At 40.3% G+C, this 25,032-nt stretch overlaps 1 protein-coding gene across 10 annotated transcripts in view; it reads left to right on the forward strand.

Moving 5' to 3' along the window:
- Positions 1-234: 234 nt before the first annotated feature.
- The window catches only part of ARMC8 (armadillo repeat containing 8), a 114,887-nt gene continuing 90,089 nt past the window's right edge, over positions 235-25,032 (forward strand). Inside the window, exons 1-3 of one of the 10 annotated variants that reach the window (XM_030934495.1) lie at positions 235-653; positions 1,506-1,581; positions 23,411-23,487. In XM_030934495.1, the coding sequence (XP_030790355.1) occupies positions 1,579-1,581; positions 23,411-23,487 (80 nt within the window). In that variant the 5' untranslated portion in view covers positions 235-653; positions 1,506-1,578. Of the gene's footprint in view, positions 654-1,450; positions 1,582-23,410; positions 23,488-25,032 lie in introns of all 10 variants that reach the window. The other 9 variants (XM_030934461.1, XM_030934469.1, XM_010363304.2 and 6 more) reach the window with 9 other exon arrangements.

The raw sequence follows: 25,032 nt of genomic DNA on the forward strand, positions 1-25,032 counted from the left end.
GAGGCCGACACACAAGCTAAGGCAAGTCACACTTCTGTATTGGATTGTGAAACAATCACTCTTATGGTTGACAAAGGTTCTCGGATCGCAATTTCCCCACCTATAAAATGGAGATAACGACGCCGGGAGTTTGGTGCAGAGAGAGAGAGAGAATGAATATAAAAGTGAACTTCAAACTATGTATGTGGCTCTACGTACTACTTTTTCCAAATATGAATACGGGAACCCACAAACTGCAATTTATCAGAGTCGGTAGAGCTCGTAGCGCCAGGGCGAGACTCCGCTTCTGGGGCCCCGCCCACCGCGAGCGGCAGGTGGGGCCGGCAGATCTTTGCGCATGCGGAAACCGCTGCCCGCTCCCACCTCTAAACCAGGCTCAGAGTAGCTGCTGTTTCTGAGAGAACGATTCGTAGGACAGCCCCTCACGCGATTCCCTTTTGCCCTTCTTCTGCAGGCCTTTCTGGTACTTGAGCGGTGTCCAGAGCGTGACCAGTTCTCGTTTATCCGGCTGTCTTTAGGGAGCGATGCCTAGCGTTGGCCAATAGTTGGCTGTCGAAAGTGCCGGCCCCCGCGCCGGCGCCTGCAGCAGCCGGGTGGGAAGGCTCAAGATGGCGTGCCTGTTGGAGACCCCAATCCGCATGAGCGTCCTTTCGGTGAGTGACCCGCTGCGGCCGCCCGCCAGCCCTCCAGGGAGCCCCATCCCGGTCTCCACCATTCCCCCAAGCGTGGTGTGCCTCCTGGGCACCACCCCCTGGGGTGGTCCCCGGCTCAGTCTTGGGCCAGGGAGTGAGCGAGGGTGGACAGGCGGGATAGACGGGCAGAGGGGACCCCGGCCGAGCCAAAGACGTTTCCAACTCCGGGTGCTCCTGCCGGTGCGGGTTTCCAGGATGGCGTCTGGCAGGCGGGGTAGCTGGGCTTACAGACAACTGGCCCGGCGGCGCGGCTTGGACTTTGCCAAGCGTTTCACTGAGCCTTCCTCTTAGCGATGCCGCTTCCCGGGGGCCGAGCGCTCTGCCTTGTGAAGCGCCGGGCTTGCAGCCGGCCTGGGAACGAAAGCCTACTCAGCTCTCCCGGGCTTTGGCAAGAAGAGGTGCAGGCTCCTTGGCCCCCATTTCCTCAGAGCTGCCAGGCCAAGTCTGTGCGACTTCTGTTGCGTCCCAGCACCTGGGCACCGGCTGAAGCTGTTTGCTTTTTGGCAATGGTGATTCGTATCAGCTGCGACTCTTCCTAGTGTGTGTGGTTATTTAAGCCCCTTTCCTCCGCTCTGCTCAGAGGTCGCGGCTCTGAGTCAAAGGAACTCTATGTTCCCTGTGCCTGGTATTCCGTTTTTCTTTAAGGGGAGTCAAACATTGAAGGGGGGAAAAGGGGGAGAGATTTCCCCATTGTTGAAAGAAGGGAAGGTATTGACATGCGAGGAAGTAAAACCTGTTTTGTTTTTTTTTAAAAAAAGTTTTTTTTAAAGAAAAAGACGACTTTCACCTTTCACTATGTTGCTCTTGAACCAGGACCAGGAATGAAAGTTACTGGGAGATAACTTCGAAGGATTTTGCAACAAATTCGAGCTGTCCGACTCTGAGAATGGTCAGTTTACCAATGGTTCATTTGCTATTGTTGGAAACAAGCAGGCAAATACTGATTGACCATCTTTTAGACTTGTGGAAGCCCGTCTGATACTGAGAGGGTAGTTGGATTATAAATGACTTGTCGGGTTCCTAGAGTCTTGTAACTACAACCGGTTTCTTTTCTCTTCTCTGACTTGTCCCACAAACACTCACGTATCTGAAAGCACCTAGGACGTTTGCTTATGATTCAGGGTTAGAGCAGTGTGGCAGACCTCAACCTTGAAAAGGCTTAAGTTGTCAATACAATAATAATTTAATTTTGTGAGGCTGTCAACAGATTTTTCCCCCGATCCATTTTAGCAGTCTTTTTTTCTTATTTTTTAAACTGCAACTAAGGAAATACCGTTTACCTAAGTATTAGATCATATTAGCCTGTTACTCCATCACTGACTGTAATACCCAGGAATATTTTGTGGGAGTGCAGGCTAATGATTTTTACCTCATTATGTTAAAAAAAAAAAAAAGTGTGTGTCTTGGCTGTTCTCAGTTCCCCTTTAATTATGCATTTAGGTTTCATTTATTCGTCAGTTCACCTGAAGCTTACTTTTTGGGTGTTGTCAACTTGTGTAATGCATATGATTGAAAGTTTTCATTTGTTTCACTTCCTTGGTAAATAATATTTTCTGCTTATTCAAAAACTTCTTGAAGAGTATTTTCTATCAATACTTCTATTTACGATTTGCCTTTAGCCCTAGTCTAATTAAGGGCTTTTTTTTTGGGGGGGGGGAAGTAGGAGCTTTTGGATAAATGATTTAAAATGTTTAAATTCACTGATTTTACTAATTTAAAGTGAAACCTGTACCTTTCAAAGTACTACCCAGAGCACAACGTTTTGAAATGCAAACTAGAACAGGAAGTATTCATCAGAAATTATCTTGAATGGTTGATTCCTTTAATAAGTTACAGTGTACCAGTTATGTACAAGCTCTGCATTGTATACCTTAGAGAATGCAAGGATGAGATCAGAAATGCGTTTAAGCTCATAGTCTGAATGACGCTGTAACTTGATAAACATAATTTCAGCAAAGAGGCCTTCAAGTTGTTTTAAAGGATTTCCATTTGAGTCTCTTTATACCTTCTTCTTGGGAGATCTCATTGATTTTCTTATAACCTTAACTGATTAGTTCACACATCTACATTGCCAACCTTGACTTTCTTCTACATCTAGTCTTGTATCTTAAATTGTGTGTGGATGACACCCATCGCTTCCAACAAAGCACATTCCTTCTCCTAAGGGGAATTAGTTATGACTTCCCAATTTCTGTTAATGGTATTATCTTTTACTGATGAGTCACTGTTAAACCTCCTGAATAATCTCTGGTTCTTCCTTCTTTCATCCCTCTATATCTATCAGTTGTTAAGCTCTGTTGCTTCTTTATTCTTAGTGTTTCTCATATCTTTCTGTTCCCATGACCGCCCTCATTCAGGACCTTGTTGTTTTGTGCCTGCACTACCACAGTGTCCTTTTAGTTATTTTTACTGTCTCTAGTGTCTTACTCTCTCAGTGCAAGTCCAATGTCTACATTAATTTTACTAAAGAACTCTGCACAGCTGCTCCTCGGTTTCTTTTCTTTGTTGAGTTTATTTTGCCCAAAGGCCCAAGTTTATATTCAGCTTCAGAGTTGGGATTCTTTATTTTCTTCTTTATCTTCTTTTTTGTTTTTTGAGATGGAGTTTTGCTCTTGTTGCCCAGACTGTAGTGCAGGGGTACTATCTTGGCTCACTGCAACCTCTGCCTGCTGAGTTCAAGAGAGTCTCCTGCCTCAGCCTCCTGAGTAGCTGGAATTACAGGCACCCGCCACCATGCCCAGCTAATTTTTTGTATTTTTAGTAGAAACAGAGTCTCACCATGTTGGCCAGGCTGGTCTCGAACTCCTGACCTCAAATGATCCAGCCACCTTGGCTTCCCAAAGTGCTGGGATTACAGGCATGAGCCACAGCACCTGGCGGAGATTCTTTATCTTCTACATGAGCCTTCTATCCTTTATAAACTGGCTTTCTCAGGTTAGAGTGATACAGGATTCTTCCAAACTCCAGTAAATCTTATTCTTCTTACTCATTTGTACATATGAATTTTAGCTTTGTATATATGTATTCTGTACATCTACTTTGAGCTTCTGCCATTTGCTGGGCAGGCATGGTGTTGAGTTTGAGAATACAGCCATGAGCTACACAGGCCTCTGTCCTTCTGGAAATGTCAGCCTAGTGGGAAAAATAAATATCAAATAATCACACAGTTTGTGAATGGTGATTAGTATTATGAATGAAGTATATAGGGTGCTGTTCAAACATGTCATAGAGGAAACTGATCTAATATGGAGGGCAATCAAAAGAACTAGGGAAGGTTTCCCTGAAGAAGTGACGCTGAGCTGAGAGTTCAAGGATAAGTAAGTACTAACTAGAAGAAGTGAAAGAAGAAAAGCAAACAAGGCAAAGGGAACTGCTTTTGCAGAGGTCTTTAATAATACTCTATCTTGTCATATTAGAGAGTAAATTAATTCAGAAGTAACACTTTGTCTTGCAAATCCTAGGTACTCAGTAACTGTTTGACTGAACTATCTATTTTGGAGGATTGGACAAACTCTCCAGCCGTCTTTTAGACTGCACCGTGACCACCCCATCCGTCTTTGGTTTGCATTTAGCATTACAACATCACCCTTTTCAACAAATTCATAAATTTCTCCAATTTTTTCTATACTTTTGAATTACGTCGATTGCATTTTTAAAAACGTCTATTTTGAAATAATTATATAGATTCACAAGAAGTTGCAAAGATAGTACAGACAGGTCCATGTGTACATTTCACCCAGTTTCCCTCATAGGTTACATCTTATATAGTTACAATACAATATCAAAACAAGGAAATTGATCTTGGTGTAAGTATGTATCTATTTCTGTATCATTTTATCACATGTATATTTGTGTAACCATTACCACCACTGTCAAGATACAGAACTATTCTGTCACCACAAAGATCTCCCTCATAGTCCCTCTTTATAGTCCCATGTACCCAGCCCCTCCCCCCATCAAGTATCTCTAACTCCTGGCAACCACTAACCTGTTCTCCATCTCTATAATTTTGTCATTTTCTATAATGTTATATGAGTGGAATCATACAGTATGTGACTTTTTGAGATTGGTTTTTGTCACTCAGCATAATACTTTTGAGATCCATCCACGTTGTTGCATGTATCAGTAGTTTGTTCCTTTTTATTGCTAAGTAGTATTTCATGGTGTGGATGTACCACAACTTGTTTAACCATTCACCTGTTGGGCATTTTGGTTGCTTCCAGTTTTTGGCTAGTATAACGTAGTATGGACAATCATGTACAGGTTTGTGAGGACATAACTTTTCATATCTCTGAGTTAAATGCCCAGCAGTGCAATTGCAGAATCATATGGTAAATGCATGTTTAGTTTTAAAATAAACTGACAAGCTTTTCCAGAGTGGTGTGGTACCATTTTACATTTCTACCAGTAATGTATGAGACATTGTTTCTCTGCATCCTCATTGCCATTTGATACTGTTATTTTTTTATTTTAGCTGTTTTAGTAGATGTGTAGTAATATCTCATCATGGTCTTAATTTGCATTTCCCTAATGATTAATAATGTTGAGAATATTTTTATTTTTATTTTTGAGATGGAATCTCGCTCTGTCGCCCAGGCAGGAGTGCAGCGGCGCGATCTTGGCTCACTGCAAGCTCCGCCTCCCGTGGTTCATGCCATTCTCCTGCCTCTGCCTCCCAAGTAGCTGAGACTACAGGCGCCCGCCCCCATGCCTAGCTCATTTTTTTGTGTTTTTAGTAGAGACAGGGTTTCACCGTGTTAGCCAGGATGGTTTCAATCTCCCGACCTCGTGATCTACCTGCCTCAGCCTCCCGAAGTGCTGGGATTACAGGCTTATGTATCCTTTTGAGACAGTCTTGCACTGTCACCCAGGCTGGAGTGCTATGGCGTGATCTCAGTTCACTGCAACCTCTGTCTCCTGGGCTCAAGCAATCCTGTCTCAGCCTCCCAAGTGGCAGTACTACAGGCTTGTGCCACCATGTCTGGCCATGTAGAGATGGGGTTTCACCATGTTTCTTAGGCTGGTCTCGAACTCCTAAGTGTAAGCCATACTCCCGCCTCAGCCTTTCAAAGTATTGGGATTACCGGTGTGAGCCACTGCACCTGGCCTGAAAATCTTCCTTATTTGCCATCCATATTTTCTCTTTGGTGAAATATTTCTTCGTGTCCTTTTGCCCACTTTCTAATTGGAGTGTTTGCTTCTTTACTGTGGTGTTTTAAAAGCTCTTTATAAGTTTGTTTGTTTTTTAATTCTTTTTTATTTTTGAGATGCATTTCACTCTTGTTGGCAAGGCTGGAGTGTGATGGCCCAGTCTCAACTTACTGCAGCCTCTGCCTCCCAGGTTCAAGCGATTCTCCTATCTCAGCCTCCCAGGTGGCTGGGATTACAGACACCCGCCATCACGCCTGGCTAATTTTTGTATTTTTAGTAGAGATGGGGTTTTACCATCTTAGGCTGGTCTCGAACTCCTGACCTCAGGCAGTCCTCCCACCTCAGCCTCCCAAAGTGCTGAGATTACAGGTGTGAGCCATCGCGACAGGCTTATTTTATTTTTTGAGACAGAGTTTTGCTGTGTCACCTGGGCTGGAGTGCAGTGATGTGATCTCAGCTCACTGCAACCTCTGCCTCCTAGGCTCAAGAGATTCTCGGGCCTCTGCCTCCCAAATAGCTGAGATTACAGGCATGCACCACCATGCCCAGCTAATTTTTTGTGTGTATTTTTTGTAAAGATGGAGTTTCGCCATGTCGGCCAGGCTGGTCTCAATCTCCTGGCCTCAGGTGATCTGCCCACCTTGGCCTCCCAAAGTGTTGAGATTACAGGCGTGAGCCACCGTCCCCAGCCACAAGCTCTTTATATGTTTTAAATATGAGCCCTTTGTGAGATAAGTATTTGCAGATATTTTCTTCTAATCTGTAACTTGCCTTTTCATCCTCTTAAACACAGTTTAAGATGAACCTTGATCTCATACCTTATACAAAAAGTAACTCAAAATGGATCATAGATTTTATCATAAAATCAAACCTTTAGAATAAAACAGGAGAAAATCTGCAGAACCTTGGGCTTGGTGAAGAACTTTTAAATGTAACACCAAATGCATTACTTATTAAAAAATTAATAGGACTTTATCAAAATGAAAACTTACGCTCTGTGAAAGACCCTGTTAAAAGATGGTTGCTTTTAATTTTGGTCATTTTGTAATGGTAGAGAGGTAAGGCAACAAATTGTCTTTGAATCGTTTTGTAGTCTATTATAAACAGCTGAGGCACTTGTTGACTTTTGTCTTCTTTACAATCCTTTCCCAGTGCTATTATGTCTTTTTTTTTTTTTTTTTGGAGACAGTCTCGCTCTGTAGCCCAGGCTGGAGTGCAGTGGCGCGATTTCGGCTCACTGCAACCTCCGCCTCCCAAGTTCACGCCATTCTCCTGCCTCAGCCTCCTGAGTAGATGGGACTACAGGCGCCTGCCACCACACCCGGCTGATTTTTTTGTATTTTTAGTAGAGAAGGGGTTTTACGGTGTTAACCAGGATGTTCTTGATCTCCTGACCTCACGATCTGCTTGCCTCAGCCTCCGAAAGTGCTGGGATTACAGGTGTGAGCCACCGTGCCCAGCCACCAGTATGTTTTTTTTTTTTTTTTGACAAGCAGCTGTTAGAACTATATAGGGTATTCCAAGTCTGGATATTCCTTCATTTTGTTCTGTTCTTTACAATTATAAGCATATTGTTGGCCTTGCCTATAGCTACTTAAATGATTTATTCTCTTACATCAATAACTGGCAATAATTAGGAAAAAAAATAGCTGTGAAGTTGAACCTACTATCCTGTAAACAAAAATTTGGCCTCCCTAGGTTTTTAGTAATAAATGCAAAATAAAATCTGTACAGCACATTTTAAAGTTTGCCATTAGTTTACAAAGCATTAATAAGCACAGGGTATGTCAGTAGGTGGTCCTAAAATAAATTCATCAATGAATTGCCAGGAACAGTGGCTCACGCCTGTAATCCCAGCACTTTGGGAGGCTTAGGCAGGCGGATCACCTGAGATCAGGAGTTCGAGACCAGCCTGACCAACATGGTGAAACCCTGGCTCTACTAAAAACATGGTGACAGGCGCCTGTAATCCAGCTACTCCGGAGGCTGAGGCAGGATAGTCACTTGAAACCAACTGGGAGGTGGAGGTTGCAGTGAGTCGAGATCGCGCCATTGCACTCCAGTCTGGGTGATAAGAGCAAAACTCTTTCTCAAAAAAATAAAAATAAATTCATCAATGAATCAATGTGAACTTTCTAATCTTTAGTGGCAGTGTGTGAAAAATGAGAGGTGCTCATTGTATGTTTCTGGACATCTTGCTGTGTATTTGAGGAAAGACTGCCATCTAAATTCAGATAGTGCATGTTCAGAAAGTTTTTTAAACTCTGTAAAGAATCAAACACATTTATGTAGGGTCTTCAGATTTTACTTTTGAGACCTAGCCTTCTTATCACCTCCTATTCTCACTAAATTTTAAAATACTGTCAGCAGACAGGAATGTCAGTGATTCTGACTTGTATGTTTTTCAATTCTGATTTGGCATTTGTTTTTGCAGTACCATCTGTCCTATTGACTTCTGGGTAAAGATACGGTATTACATGAAAAAAACAAAGCTCCTGTTATTCTCTGGAAATTGGAGAGCAGCTGCCTTCACTGGACAGTAGTGCTGTGATCCCTTGGACTGTTGAGATAGAAATTAAAGGTATTCCAAATAAGAGTAGTTTTACAGAAATAGCCCCCCACTCCCGCCACTTGTTTTGTTGAAGAAAAACTGTTTTGACACATTCCATAATTTCAGAAGAATGAAGAGTTACATTCTCTAGCATATTCATAATGTAGGTATTAGAGGAAGGAGGAATGATGAAACATGTTAGGCTTTATATTAAAAATAAAAAGTTGGCTGGACGCGGTGGCTCAAGCCTGTAATCCCAGCACTTTGGGAGGCCAAGACGGGTGGATCACGAGGTCAGGAGATCGAGACCATCCTGGCTAACACGGTGAAACCCCGTCTCTGCTAAAAAATACAAAAAACTAGCCAGGTGAGGTGGCGGGCGCCTGTAGTCCCAGCTACTCCGGAGGCTGAGGCAGGAGAATGGCGTGAACCTGGGAGGCGGAGCTTGCAGTGAGCTGAGATCCAGCCACTGTGCTCCAGCCTGGGCGACAGAACGAGACTCCGTCTCAAAAAAAAAAAAAAAAAGTTGTGGTCCAATGGGAAGTTTTCAGCCTATAAGATCTATTAATATTGGGAGGTCTTTACCACCTGCAAAGTGGTTGTTGAACACATGCTTCTTTTGCCTTAGTGGTGTTTTTTTTTTTTTTTTTTTTTTTTTTTTTTTTTTTTTTTTTTTTTTTTTTGAGACAGAGTCTGGCTCTGTCGCCCAGGCTGGAGTGCGGTGGCCGGATCACAGTTCACTGCAAGCTCCGCCTCCCGGGTTTATGCCATTCTCCTGCCTCAGCCTCCCAAGTAGCTGGGACTACAGGCGCCCGCCTCGTCGCCCGGCTAGTTTTTTGTATTTTTTAGTAGAGACGGGGTTTCACCATATTAGCCAGGATGGTCTCGATCTCCTGACCTCATGATCCGCCCGTCTTGGCCTCCCAAAGTGCTGGGATTACAGGCTTGAGCCACCGCGCCCCTTAGTGGTGTTTTTAAGAATTTCTTAGGCTTTCAGAAAGCTGATGGTGATTGATGGGATAAGGGAGACTAAGGAAAAGGAAAGAGTCATGATGATCATTATAATCAAGCATGATTCACAGGATTTATGCCTTTTTGGCCAGGTGGTATCATCTTCTGAGATGGTGAGAATTAGGAGAGGAATATGTTACGGTAGTAAGTAGGAAAATGAGTTTCATTTTGGACATGCCAAATTTGTAGTCAGTTGGATATAAAGGTTGAGTGCCTAAATCTGGGGTAGTGATCATTATTTTGGCATCATCATTGTATTGATCTCGGGTTCTTAGCTGTTTAAGGATGAGAATCTCAACACCTGCTTTCCCAGGAGAACATACATATGCCTAAATAGTTGCATAAGTTCTAGAGGTTGCTGGATTTACTGAAACCCACAAGTCACTCCAGAATTAACTTCTTTACTTGTCCCAGTGTGAGTCAAGAAAACATAGCAAAAGCCAGGTGTGGTGGCTCACGCCTGTAATCCCAGCACTTTGGGAGACCGAGGCAGGTAGATCACCTGAGGTCAGGAGTTCAAGACTAGTCTGACTAACGTGGTGAAACCCTGTTTCTACTAAAAATACAAAAAATTAGCAGGTGTGGCGGCACGCGCCTGTAATCCCAGCTACTTGGGAGGCTGAGGCAGGAGACTTGCTTGAACCCAGGAGGCGGAGATTGCAGTGAGATGAGATCACACCATTGCACTCCAGCTTGGGCAACAAGAGTGAAACTCCATCTCAAAAAAAAAAAAAAGCAAAATTTAAAATCATTTAAAATCATTTTGGAAGGGTAAATATTGTAGCAATAAGGTATTAAAACTCATGAGCTATTATATGTGAGAATTATTTCCGAGGAGCTGTAATTTTTTACCCAGAGTATGCCAGTAATCTCCTAGAAGGTGTACTTTGTCCACAGAAAGGGCTTTGTGTAGCAGGCCTGGGATGCAAAGCTGGGCTATCTGGATATCCAAGCAAACTACAAAGTAAGGTGATTGTGGGTCTGGGCACAGGCAAAGTGAAAGAGACAGATTCGGGGTGGCCTGTGATATTGCCATGATTGTCACAGGCCACAATGTGGGTGACTGGTCAGATACATCTTGAGCAGCCCTGTAATAGGAAAGCGAATGCACCAGCTGCTGCAAGTGATGGGCTGAGTCTGAGGCAAGCACCATGGATAGCTCCAAGGCAAGGCAATTACTGCCTCTAAGAATCTGAAGCAAATAAAGCCCTTTTTATCAGGAAAGCATCTGGCCTGTCTGGACAATACTACTTCGAAGGTATGCTGTGAAAGATGGTACCCAGGATCTCCAAGTAATTACGTGACAGCAATTTTGAATAATAATTTCAACTATTCTTATGGGCCAGGATAACACCTCACCCATATCTGAATAGCCTCACTTTGTTATGTCACGATTGAGAAGCTGTCATTTAAATACATCCTAGTGGATTTCTTGGGCCATCTTATCACCTTGGGAGGCATATAAATGAACCTCAACCAATCCAGAGGATATCTCAGTCTTTGTAAAACTCCTCATCATTTTTGTAACTTTGCATGTGCTTTCCAGAGATAGTTCTTGCTCCCTTGGACTTTCAGATTATGCTATCTCACACCATGGGTTCTTAGCTCATTTACTCTATCCAGAAATATCTTTTACTGACCCTCAGTTTAGGCATTCTCATCTACAGTGAAGAGTAAATAAATTGAATTTAATAGTGAGAAGAAACGTTAAAGATCTTCTAGACTCAGATAGCTCTTTATGATTTGTACCATACTTTAAAAGGGTAAACATCATAGTACTTGATTAGAAGCATGAATGCAAAATTACTTTCACTCTTGTGACCATCAGTCATTTTATGGCAATGTTTAATAGTTTACAAGGGCAATGAGAATGCATTATCACATTAAAAACTCACTACAGAGCCAGATGTGGTGCCGTACACCTGTAGTCCCAGCTCCTCAGTAGGCTGAAGCTGGTGGATTACTTGAGTCTGTGAGTTTGAGGTTTGAGACCAGCCTGTGCAGCATAGCAGAACCCTATCTCTGGGGGGCAAAAGCCAAGCAAGCAAAAAAAACTCCAGAAAAAGTAAAGGCTGCTCTTCATATCCCTTTTAATCTAACTGTGTCCTGGCTTTTCTGTTATGAAAAAAGAAAATCCCTCTTTGTTTGAGTATAAAATCATGGAATCTTTTCTTGGAAGAAACCTACAGATAATCTTTAGTTCATTCTTGTCATTTTTTATTGAGGAAAACTGAAAACTGGAGAGGCCGGGTTGCCAACTGTAATATAAATTATCAGAGTCAGATCTCCAAACTCGCACTTCTTAAAAACAAAATTGTGTGTATAGCCTTGTATATTCTTTATTATTATTATTATTAATATTATTATTTTGAGACAGATTCTCGCTCTTGTCACCCAGGCTAGAGTGCAGTGGCATGATCTCAGCTCACTGCAACCTCTGCCTCCCAGGTTCAAGCTATTCTCCTGCCTCAGCCTCTCAAGTAGCTGGGACTACAGGCTCCCGCCACCACAACCGGCTTATTTTTTGTATTTTTAGTAGAGACGGGGTTTCACCGTGTTAGCCAGGGTGATCTGTGTCTCCTGACCTTGTGATCTGCCTGCTTCGGCTTCCCAAAGTGCTGGGATTACAGGCATGAGCCACTGTGCCCGACCACATACCCTTATATTTTAGAGTTTTATTTTAAAATTTGATAAGCAGTGATTAATTTACTGTTTATTTTTAATAAATTAACATGTGAAGTCTGTTTTTTGGTCTTTACTGAGAATTCAGGCTTACCTCTTATGCTATACAAGTATATTAAATTTAAAAATTATATATTTTAGTGTTTTTATGATTGTGTTTGTGAAATTAAAGTAGATTCCATTCTAGGAATCTCAGTTGCCATAGTATGTTACATTCTACACTAATGAGGCCCAGATACACTGTGAAATAACATTTTAGAAACTTTCCGAAGTTACTAGAGGCTACAGAAATGCAGAGCTTTGATTAATCTTGGGAGGGAGGATGCAGTGAAACTTGACATAACAAATAATGAGTAAGGATAAAGTTGGTTACAAAAACAGTACACGAGGGGTCTTTAAAAGGAATTGAATGTTTTAAATCTCATCAAGTTCTAATGGGGCTAGAAGTTTGCCAGAATACAAAGAGCAAAACAAAATAAAACCAAAAAAGTCTACATCAAAATCTTGGGTTTTGGGTAGTATTTGGGTATTTTTTTCTACTTTTTTTTCTCCTTTTGGAGAGAAATTGGAATGCCGGAATTTTGGAATACCTAAGAAGGACACGATAGCTGTTTGCAAGTCAAAGGTATGTCTTTGTTGATAGTGTTACCCTTTTTTGTTCCAAGTAGAGGCAGATTTTTTCCCCTCAAGATTAGGAAAGAATTGCCTAACAATTAGTTTTGTCTAATAGTGAAATTAACTTTGGCAGTGAAATAGTACACATCACCAGAACTCTTCAGGCAGCAGTTAGACAGTTGTATTTAATGTTTTGTGTCTTTCATGGTTTCATGAGAACGCATGTAGAACAAAGGGGAAGTCATGTTGTTTGAAATTGAAGCACAATTTAGTAAAATACTGCTTTTAAAGTTCTGGTGTCTGATATTCTGGATTGTGGCAGTTCTAATCTCTCTAGGGACAAGTACAAATACATTGTCACTGGGCTTTAAAATGAATAATTGAGAATTTGTGATTGATCTGAGCAGTGTACTTATTTGGCATTTAGTAAATTGTCACAGTGACAGAAGGAAGTATTTTTTGAACTGAGGGTTTTGGAGGTATCAGAAAATCAAATTTTGGTTTCACATTGTTTTAGGGATAGAAAGAGGTTCTGGGGCTCCCAGTTGACCAGAAGGTTGAGTTGTTTCAGTTTGTGGTTTCCTAACCCTATCAGACTCACACACTCTGCTTGTAATAGATATTTTTTGGCACTTTTTTGACTATCTTGAAGTGGCATTCATAGATAAGTTAACTGTACTCACATGTAACTTTTAAAAAGTTGACATAATGCCCCAACTGTAATAAAGGAGAAAGACATGAAGCTAATTTATAATATTATTTAAACTCGTAAATACTCAGGTCCTACTATACCAGAAGTAATAAAGTAACAGTATATTCGTAAATATACATAGTTTTGTTGTGAATGTACAGTTACACTGCAGAATGATATAGATGTGTTGTAATGTTTACTTAAATACAATAAATGATGTTTTTGTGTGACTTTCTGAAGTGAATGACTTTTGGTAAAATTCCTACCAGGACAAAATACCACCTTTTCTTTATTCACATGAATTACATTCTTGGAAAATCGATTGTACATTAAAATGGTACAAAACATACTTTTGTGTTTATATGTAAAATGGAATTCAATTCTAGGTTTTTTGCCTACATGACTGGACAGTGGAAAGTTGGGGAATGTATGCCTGTTGTCCCAGCACATCTAGCATCTTTAGTCTTTGCCCACTGTATATCAGTAGCATTTGCTGTCATTGTGACAGCCAAAATCATGTTTCAGACTTACAAAATGGATCCTGATTAGAACTGCTGAGAGCATGGGGTTTTCTGAGTGATGTGTGTGTCTTAGCATACACTCTTCCCTTTCTCACCTCCACTTCCACCTCCCCTCCAGTGTGTGAGTGTGTAGTATAAGGACTTGGAAACAAAATGTGCTGTTCAACATTTTTTCCGTGCTGTATCTAGCCCTTAATATATGATATCACTTATTTATTATGTTTATTGCTTTTTCTCTTTCTCCCTTTGTTGAAATGTACACTCTTTAGTGGGCTTTTATTTATTTGTTTATTTTTTGAGATGGAGTCTCCCGCTGTTACCTAGGCTGAAGTGCAGTGGCGTGATCTCGGCTCACTGTAGCCTCTACCTCCTGGGTTCAAATGGTTCTCCTGCCTCAGCTTCCCCAGTAGCTGGGATTATAGGTGCATACCACCATGCCCAGCTAATTTTGTATTTTTAGTAGAGACTGGCTTTCATCATGTTGGCCAGGCTGGTCTTGAACTCCTGACCTCAGGTAATCCACCCACCTCAGCCTACCAAAGTGCTAGGATTACAGGCATGAGCCATGCCCGGCCTTTTTTTTTTTTTTTTTTTTTTTTCTTTTTTTTTAAATGTTAGTTGCCTAGAATAGTACCTGCGTAGCTGTTTAAATATTTGTTGACCAACTCAGTTAAAAAATATACTTCAGCATTATTTTGTGTTCTCAACTGTATACTATATCATCATAATACTAAATTACATTTTCTCAAATACCTTTTTGCTTTAGAGCTCTTGCATGTGTTGTGCTCTCTACCTAGAATCCTTGTCTTTTCCCACTCCTTTTTTTTTTTTTTTTTTTTTTTCCCTAAGACCAAGTCTTGCTCTGTCGCCAGGCTGGAGTGCAGTGGCGCACTCTTGGCTCACTGCAACCTCCGCCTCCTGGGTTCAAGCGATTCTCCTGCCTCAGCCTCCCAAGTAGCTGGCATTACAGACACATGCCACCACACCCAGCTAATTTTTGTATTTTTAGTAGAGACAGTGTTTCGCTGACCTCACTATCGGCCCTGGCCTCAGTCTCCCAAAGTGCTGGGATTACAGGCGTGAGCCACTGCGCCCGACCTCCCCCCTCCCTGTTTCACCTGGCAGATTAATATTAGTCTTTCAGATTACTCATCCTTACTTCTCAGAGATTATTTTCCATCTTGTCCCTAACTTCAACGATATCTTCAATTTTCTTTTTACATTGTGTTTACTTTTATGATTACACTAAATCACTTTCGTGTGGTTATACTTGTGACTTGCTTGTTTACATGGTGTTTCCTTTCTGTACTACAAAACCCTGAGGGTAAGGAACTCCATTTACAATCAGAACATGGCATAATTCCTGGTAAATTAATGATACAATTGGAGTTTCATTTAAAATCAAATGTTTGTAGAGTTCAAACATCCTATTTTTGTGTTTGTTTCTTTCATCTCTTCCCAAACCAGGATTTTCTCTCACAATGCCGAATTATGAACAGTTTATCTTGAAGTTCCTAGTAGTTTGTGGGTTGACATATTAAATTTTGATTAGAAACCACTGGTTTAAACATTTATTTTGTCTAGGGTCAGAATACCTCCTTGGGAATTGTAATGCTGTTTTAATTTCTAAACAGCAAATGAATTAAATGAATAAGTAGATATGAAAATGAACTAGAACATACTAAACAAGTATATTTGGTTTTTGCTAAGTATTTAGCTTAGTTTGAGAGTAAGCTGCTATCAGTTGAGGATGGGTATCTTTGAATAATTTAGCTTTAACCATGAATGTGAATAACTAAGAGGACTATTAGTACACTTGTCAAAGCAAATTACCCTCTTTGTACAGAAATAGAATTACCCTGAAAATCGGTATTTCAGGATACTTTTACAATTTACAAGGGGTTTTCTGTGTGATACCTCATTTGAGGCACACTCTGAGACATGTGATAACATCACCATTTAATAATTGAAGAAGCAGTCTCAAATTTCACCTTTTTCCAAAGTTGCACAGCTAGTGAGTGGTAAAACTAAAATTCATACCTAAGTCTTCAAATGCCAACTTATTTGTTCTTTCTATTACATGATGTCTGAGTATGTTAGAAATAAAGAACACTATATTTTAATAAAATATACACAGAGCAAGACTTTATTGAAATAAGGTTGGTATTTTCCTATTAGTCTTCAAATTTTTATTCTTCATTGTCTAATAAACTAATAGTTTTACCCTAAAACTTGAGTTGAACACTTATTTTTCCTATTTTTTGAGTTAAATCCTATTCATGACGAGTCTGCGGTTTAAACCCTTCCTGAATAAATTTTTTTCAAAAGGCAATGGTTTAAATTCACTGTAGTCATGGGTAGTTTATTCAGAGGGACAATCAGAACCTGTTCTAGTTTGCCTTTTTAGGACATCTGACTAGTTTCCTGAGCTATCTGTAAGTTTTTCCACTTTTCTTTTGCTATTTTATTTTATTTTATTTTATTTTATTTTTTTGAGATGGAGTCTCGCTCTGTCACCCAGGCTGGAGTGCAGTGGCGCAATCTCTGCTCACTGCAAGCTCCGCCTCCCAGGTTCACGCCATTCTCCTGCCTATAGTCTCCGTCCAGTAACTGGGCCTATAGGCGCCTGCCACAATGCCCGGCTAATTTTTGTATTCTTAGTAGAGACTGGGTTTCACTGTATTAGCCAGGATGGTCTCGATCTCCTGACCTCATGGTCCGCTCGTCTCGGCCTCCCAAAGTGCTGGGATTACAGGCGTGAGCCACCATGCCCGTCTTTTGCACTATTAAAGACAAACAAAAGGTGGGATTATACAGCTTAATTTGTCTCCAACAATCTCATTTTATGCGTCTTATTCTGTGAGAGTTATTAATGATGCCCTCTTTCACTCTTAAAATTATCCTGATTTGGATGATAAATTTAAAGGCCTATAAGTTATCTATTGCTGTGTAACAAATTGCCCCAAAACTTAGCTGCTTAAAACATTTATTATCTTAGTTTCTGTAGGTTAGTAATACAAGTGTGGCCTAGTTGGTGCCTGTGGCCCAAGATCTCTTATGTGATTGCAGTCAGGGTGTCAGCAGGAGTCACAGTGTCATCTGAAGGCTCAGTTCAGAGAGAATTCAGTTTTAAGCTCACTCATGTGGTTGTTGGCAGGTTTTAGTTCCATGCCATGTGGGCCTCTCCACAGGGCAACTCCACAGCCTGACAACTAGTTTCTGTTAGAGAAAAAGGGAGGGGGCAGGGAGAACTTGGAAGTTTCTGAAATGGCATCTTGTTACCTCTGCTGCACTGCATTTGCTAGAACCTACTTACTAGATCCAGTCCTCACTCAAGGCGAGGGATTGCATGAGGGCGTGAATATCAGGAGGTGGAGATCATTGGGGCCTATCACAGATAGTCACCTTAATAAAAGGAAAACTGCTTCCACATAATACTTTTCCACAATGGAGTACAACTCATTACCTGTTGCTGTTTTTGTTTTCCTGAATAAATTTACTTCAAACGTCTCCCCAGCTCTCTTATTCGTGGCTGCTTCTGTGCATTTAATTGTAGCTGGAGAAAAACAGCCATGCTGATGGGTTTCCTGTCAAATTTATAATCACAAGCCTCAGTAAGCCCCTTATTGCTCTCTGGCAGTCCTGGTACATTTTCCTGGCCCATTCAGTGTCTCATTCCTTCTCCTCTTTCTTCAAACCACTCACATTTCTTCCTCTATTTTTACTTTCCAAAAATAGAAGTCATCTGAAGAGAACTTTCACAAACTCTCACCACCATATCCACCCAGGCTGGAGTGCAGTGGCATGATCTTGGCTCATTGCAACCTCCGCCTTTTTGGTTCAAGTGATTGTTGTGCCTCAGCCTCCTGAGTAGCTGGGATTACAGTCACCCGCCACTACACCTGGCTGTATAATTCCCTCTTGTTATTGTACTTACAAATGCTCTACTTGACTGGTAAATCCCATTCTCCCTCAGTTATTCATGAACATTGTTACAGTTCTCCCCCTCCTCATGCAGCATCAAATTTTCTTCTCTATTAAAACATTTTCATCAGTGAATAAGCATGCTCTAATTTATTCTGTCTTAAAAAAATAGACTCTCTCCTGAATCTGCTTCTCCATCTAGCTACTATATTTCTTTGCTTCCCTTTACAGTGAAAAGCCTTGAAAGAAGGCTTGAAAGAAGGCTTTTCACTGTACTTAATTTTTCTGGTTCTTCTTTTCTCATTCTCTTGTAAACCCTCTCCATGCAGTCTTTGGCCCCACTGTACTGCTGTTGTCAAGATCAGTGAACACCTCCATGTTCCTAAATTGAAAGGTTAGATCTTAATATCATCTTAGCTACACATCACTAGGATTTGACATAGTTGATTAGTCCGCTTTTGAAATATCCCCTTGATTTGACATCCTGGATTTCTTCACTCTATACTGGCTGCTTGTTTGACTACTCCGGAGCAGAGTCTTCAGGTCTTGTGGTATCCAGGATCACTCCCTTAGTTAATTAATTTCATTATATGCCGACAACTTCTGATTTACACATCTAGCCCATAACTTTTTCCTAAACTCTAGGCTTACATATCCACTGCCAACTTGACATCTTTACTTGGGTTTCTAATATGATTCTCAATCCTAACATGTCCACAACTGAACTTTTGATCTTCCCACTCAAATCCAAACCTCCTACAGTCTTCCTCATTTCATTAACTGGCAACTCAGTCTCTCTTTTTTTTTTTTTTTTGAGATGAAGTCTCACTCTGTCACCCAGGCTGGAGTGCAGTGGCATGATCTTGGCCCACTGCAACCTCCACCTCCTGAGTTCAAGTGATTCTCCTGCTTCAGCCTTCCGAGTAGCCGGGACTACAGGTATGCGCCACCATGCCTGGCTAATTTTTGTCTTTTTTTAGTAGAGACGGAGTTTCACCATCTTGGCCAGGCTGATCTTGATCTCCTGACCTCTTGATCTGCCCGCCTCGGCCTCCTAAAGTGCTGGGATTACAGGCGTGAGCCACCATACCCGGCGGCAACTCAGTCTTTTTATGTGCTCTGGGAAATAAGTGTTACCCTTGCCTCCTTTCTTCTCTTATACCCTACATCGAGTCTAACAGCTTATCCATTTTATAACTTCAGCACTTATCTGGAATCTGAATACATCTTTCACAGTGTTTGGTCTAGTCCATGCTACGATCATCTGTGAAATAATAGCATTTCTGATGATGGAAATAACCTCCTTCCTAGTCTCCCTACTTTTGTCTTATATCCCTTCCGCTTCTCCACACGTGTCTGTTCCTAAATTGCAACCAGAGTGATTCTTTAAAAACATAAGTCAGGGCCAGGCATTGTGGCTCATGCCTGTAATCCCAGCATTTTGGGAGGCTGAGGTGGGAGGATCGCTTGAGGTCAGGAATTTGATATCAGCCTGGGTAACAAAGTTGAGACCTTATCTCTACTAAAAATAAAACAAACAAAACATAAGATAAGTACACACATAAGACAGATCATGTGTCTATTTCCCTAAACCTTCTAGTGGCTTCCCAACTTGGACCATAAAATAGGACCAAAATCCTAACAATGACCAACAAAGTTCTATACCAGTGCTATCCCATAGAAAAATGCAAGCCACATATGTAATTTAAAATTTTCTAGCAGCGAAGCTATCTAAAGTAAAAAGGAAACAAGTGAAGTTGATTTTAATGTTATTTAAACCAGTAAAGCAAAATATTATTTTAACATATCTGTGTAATAAGTTATTAATGAAATTTGTTTCAAAAACAGCAAGTCTTCAACATCTGATGTGTAGTTTATGCAATTTGGATGCTAAATTTTTATTGGAAATACTGGATTCATATTTAGGTGTCATAAAGTTTATAGTTGAAAATGTAGACTCATATACCCAAGTAGTTCCAAATCATTCTTAAAAGTTTTAAAATAACTGAATCCAGTATTGGTTTCTTAATTTTAATTAAAGTTTAAAATATAAACAAAATTCACTTCCTAGCCATATTTCAAATTTCAAATGCCATATGAGACTAGAGGCTGGCTTACTGGACAGTACAGCTCTTTACCATCTGGCGCCTGTTCTCTGCCTCATCTCCTGCTGCTCTCTCCTTTGCTCATTCTGCTCCAGCTGTAATGGCCTCGTATTCTTTGATTATGGCAAATACTTCTCATTTTAGGGCATTTGAATTTGCTGTTCTTTTTGCCTTAAAGCTCTACCCCAGATGGGTGCACAGTCTGCTCCTTCACCTTCTTCAGGACTTCGCTCAAATGTCACCTTTTTAGATGTTCTTTCTCTTACCAACCCATTTAATATCTGTACAAATTGCCTTCTCTCCCTGCCTCTTAGATTTCTAGGCTGCCTTCTGAAAGAAGAGAGAAGAGGACTGGGAGGGGAGAGGTGACCTGATCTACAAGGGAAAGCAGTGAAATATCAGAATTGTCCTATACAGATAAATGAATATGTTAGACAAAAGCGTAGAGTAAGATAAGGTTGAATAAGTGATCATATCCCTTCAGCTTGCTTGCTGTCTGAGCAACTTATATGATTATTTTTGTGTATACATGACAACCCTTTCAGATATTAAGCTTCTTAAATGCGAAGCTCTGCCTTAATGTCCTCTTACACCTTTGGCATCTAGCATGTAACTTTGACCAAAAGGCAATGTGAAATATCCAATTACGGGCCACCTATTGGTTAGCTTTTTGTGTTTTACGTCCTGTGGTTGCCTCTGTATCCTCTGTTCTTTTCAGTGCCAGCAACTAGTATACTTGCTGATTGTTTTCTTGTGTTGGCTTCGCATGCCCTATGGCAATAATTGTGACATTGATTCTTTCTTTCCTTGTCCATCCTGGTACACTCTTCCTCATTTTCCAAAGCCAGTTCTTGAAAGAAGCCTTCCCTGATTCCCCTGGTTTACAGACGTCCTCCCCAGTGCCGCTTTTGTGTCGTGTATACTATAATTCTTATATCCTTATAGGAAAATCATCATTTAAGCATAGTAACAAGAGAATATGAGTTCTTGAGAACAGGGACTGTGCCTTACTAAATTTTTCTTTATTAAAGATAAATTTATTTTTAATGCTTTCCTCGGTGCATGTTATATTGAACGAACCAGGCACAGAGCAGCAAAAGAATTGCTATTAATGGGGGAAATTTATGTTAAGATACACATCATTGAGAGGTAAGAGATGTGGAGCTATAGAGAGTAAAGGTAGAGAGAACAGTAAAATCAAAATCAGTCTCTGGATAGGAGGGTCTGAAATACTTAGAACTTTTACTATGTCAGAAAGCCAGGAAAACATATACTCAAATGGAGTGGCAAAACTTACCTGTTCGTATTATAGTAGTGCTTTTTTCAGTTCTTCTCTAGCTTTTGCTCTTCATATATTGTTTCTTGATATGTTTGTACAGTTATTTGTGTCCTTACTATACATTTGATGATCTGACAAATGAGTAAAGATCATGAGATGCCCCATTTGTAAACTGAGGGATTGGGCAGATTATTGTTGAGAGTCCTTCTAACTGTGATTCTGTTATTCTGAGGAAAACAGATTCTGTTAGCAGGTGCTTTAATGGTACCCGGTGGGCACAAGAATTTTCATCACTTTTGCCTCTTTGCTTCTACTGTTTGTTCTTTATAAATGAAGTACATGCTAAAAGCAAGCATTTGAGCTGGATGTAGTGGCAGACACCTGTAGTTAAGTTACTTGGGAGGCTGAGATGGGAGCTTGAGCCCAGGAGTTTGAGATGAGCCTGGGCAAGACCGCATCTCTCTCTCTCTCTTTTTTTTTTTTTTTTTTTTTTTTTTTTTTTTAAAAAGGCAGGTATTTGAGTTGCCTTTGAGGATATTTTGGTAGCAAATTCAGAATATGAAAATATGTGTTGGCTGGGCACAGTGGCTCACGCCTGTAATCCCAGCACTTTGGGAGGCCGAGAAGGGCGGATCATGAGGTCAGGACTTCGAGACCAGCCTGGCCAACATGGTGAAACCCCATCTCTACTAAAAATACAAAAATTAGCCGGGTGTGGTGGTGCATGCCTGTAATCCCGGCTAATCAGGAGGCTGAGGCAGGAGAATTGCTTGAACCGGAGAGGTGAAGGTTGCAAGTGAGCCAAGATCGTGCCGCTGCACTCTAGCCTGGGCAACAGAGCAAGACTGCCTCTCGGTGGAGGGGGGAAGAAAGTATGTGTTGACTTGGTTAACTATATTATCAGAAAACTACAGTTTGTGTAGTTGTCCAGAGTTACTTTTGGTGGCTCAAAAGTTTAAGCTGGCACTGTATCTTGGTAATTAACTCTTTTACTGATTTGGAGTTCTGAGTAAATTGGAAAAGTTATTTCTTCCTCCCTATAATAACTTATTGCTAACAGTGGGGGAGTATATAAAGATATTTCAGCAGACATCAGAAAAAAGAAGCAGGGGACAAAACTTTTTCTCTGGTTCTTAAATATGGGTTCTTTGTTTTAAATAATGTTAAGCATCAAAAATTAAATATTAAAAAAGTGACCCTCCAAAATAAGTATTACAAGAAATAACACAATAGAAAAACTCCACAATACAAATGAAAAGGAGGTAAGTGTCTTCCCTTTGTACTCTTTCTAATTCTACCCACCCTTATCCAGTTCAGTTGAGACAGCTTGGGTGGCCTACAGATCACTCTAATTCTTAATTGTTTTCCTTCACAGAAAGTGTGATAACTCCTTTATTTATTTTTACTTCTGCCTCCAGCAGTGAAGCTCCTCTATGTTAGTCTAAGGATTTCCTCTTGTACCTAGACTACCCCTTACAGACTATTTCATGAAGTCCTCACTTCCCTGGCTGAGAGCCAGATTTTGTCCTTTAGTGTGTACTAAATTACAGAAGTAATATTCCTGTTAATCATATGTATGTGACACCCAGCAGTTAGTGAGGAAACTTAGCTTGCTGCTAAGTATATATGCTAACATATATGCCTAGGTCTTCTGTTGGCAAAACTTCAGGGCTCACCACAAAGGTCCCACTGTCTAGCTATGTGTTTAGTGAGAACTAGGTGTCTTCTTTCTTCTCTGTCTTACTGTTTATCTTTGTCATGAGCTTTTTTTCAGACTAATAAATTTACAAAAATATACTTAATATCTTCCTGATGATTCTTTTGAATGAACAAAGTTATGTGCTTTGTAATTATGTTGATTTTCCAAGCTCTCCTGCTAGTTTTAAGACATAGTAAAATGTATACCATGGACATTCTTACTTTTGAAATTGGGCATTCTAAGAAGAAAAATATTGATCTTTGACATCTTGAACTAAACACTACAGTTTCCCATTATTTTGATACCTGAGAGAGAAAAGTCACCTGCTTAAGTATCCCTTATCATAAGGAGACAAAACTAAGTATTTAATATAAATTTTAATGCATCTACCTTAAGTTACATTATCTAGTCACTTGATATTGTGGGTGATGCTGTGAATTTGTGATTTGCATGGCTTCAGATGTCATAATTTTTCCCCCCACTTTCTAGGAAGTAACAGCTAGCAGTCGCCACTATGTTGACAGGCTATTTGACCCTGATCCCCAGAAAGTTCTACAAGGTGTCATGTAAGTAGTATGTATTTAAGAGTCTATCAAAAAGTTGTTTGTTTTCATGTTTTAATCTGCCAAATATTTTAATTTTGAAAATACAGGGTTATACCGTTTTTCTTTCATTTGGCTTCTTGCTAGAAAGACTGCTTGACATTCATGACGTTTAATATTTTACTGTAAAGAATTGTCTTTTGAATAGTTGTTAACTGACATGGTTAGCTTCATTTTTTTGTAGAATGCTTGTTTCACATTAAAAAAAATGTTTTCTTTGGAGAATGCTTTTGCTTCTTTAATATCCACAAAAGCAGGAGAATAAGATTGATGGTCTTTCGTAATTGGAACGCAGTGAAAGAATAGACCAGTAGGGTTTTTTGTTTTGTTTTTGGTTAACTCATTAACTGTCACCAAGATTGAGTCTCCTGATGATGTTTTAAATTTAGAATTTAGAAAGCTGTCAGAAAATTTAAACTCTTAATAACCTTAATGCCTTTTTTTCTCCAAAATTTCATGTTTAATGAGAGGAAACATTTTTAAGCCACATACCAGAGGTAATTATGCTCTTAAAAAATTAAGAGAAGCAAATAGGATAAGGTTTCACATTTATTCCCTTTCATTTGAGTTTCAGGTTATCATACTCTTAGCACATTAGTTCTAAGAAGGAAGGTCTAGACTAAGGCTCATCGTGGAGTTGGGAAATGTGAAGGATCCACAGGCCTGAACTGTGTCTGTGGGAAGAAAGACACAAAAAAGGGTCAAGATACATTTGGGTAATGGTGAGGGCGCCAGTGAGGGAGGCCTCATTCTTTTTCTCTAATCCCATAAGCATTGTCAGCCAAATAGTACTTTAACTTGTGCTCAGCCATGGCAAGGCTAGGATGCTTTGTTTATACAAGTTTCTTCAGACTGCAGTTCTTAAAGCCTCTCTCCCCAAAGGCATTGTAGGCTTTGGAGTTGTGAATTTATAAAGGGAGGTAAGATAACAGTGCTGTAAAACTGCTTGGCTATTCAAATTGAGCTGCAAGGGAAGGTGAGAAGCTGGTTAGGATCCACCCAAGATACTTGACACTTTACTTTCACGGCCTCTCAGTTTACAAAAAACGGTGGCATTTCTAGTGTTCTCATTATGTTAACTTTGTCTTTGTCCCCTTAGGCAGGAGAGTTTATAATTATTTAATCACTCCTTTTTAGACTAGTTTAATTATTACCAGGAAGAATGGTTTATTAAATCCATCTATTAAATAAATCAGTTTGGGTTGTACCTACACACACAAGTTAGTCAAGGGGACAGGTTTAACTTAACACTCTTCCTTAGACAGATACTCTCCACATGCAACCAGATAGCTCTGTGTATAAATAATTCTAAATATTACTTAAAATTTCTCAATAAATGGTTGAAAATGTTAGACTTATTAAGTGTTCAATAAATGGTATTAAAAGCTGACATCACTGCTACCATGTTTAGGGGAAAGCTAAGTTTAGTAATCAAGGATTCTGTGTGATAGACTTGTAGAATTCTCTATTTGATAGGAGTAGCTGATTCGAATGTTGTCACTTTGAGAA

The sequence above is a fragment of the Rhinopithecus roxellana genome, chromosome 1 (assembly GCF_007565055.1).
Source record: "Rhinopithecus roxellana isolate Shanxi Qingling chromosome 1, ASM756505v1, whole genome shotgun sequence".
Lineage (NCBI taxonomy): Eukaryota > Metazoa > Chordata > Mammalia > Primates > Cercopithecidae > Rhinopithecus > Rhinopithecus roxellana.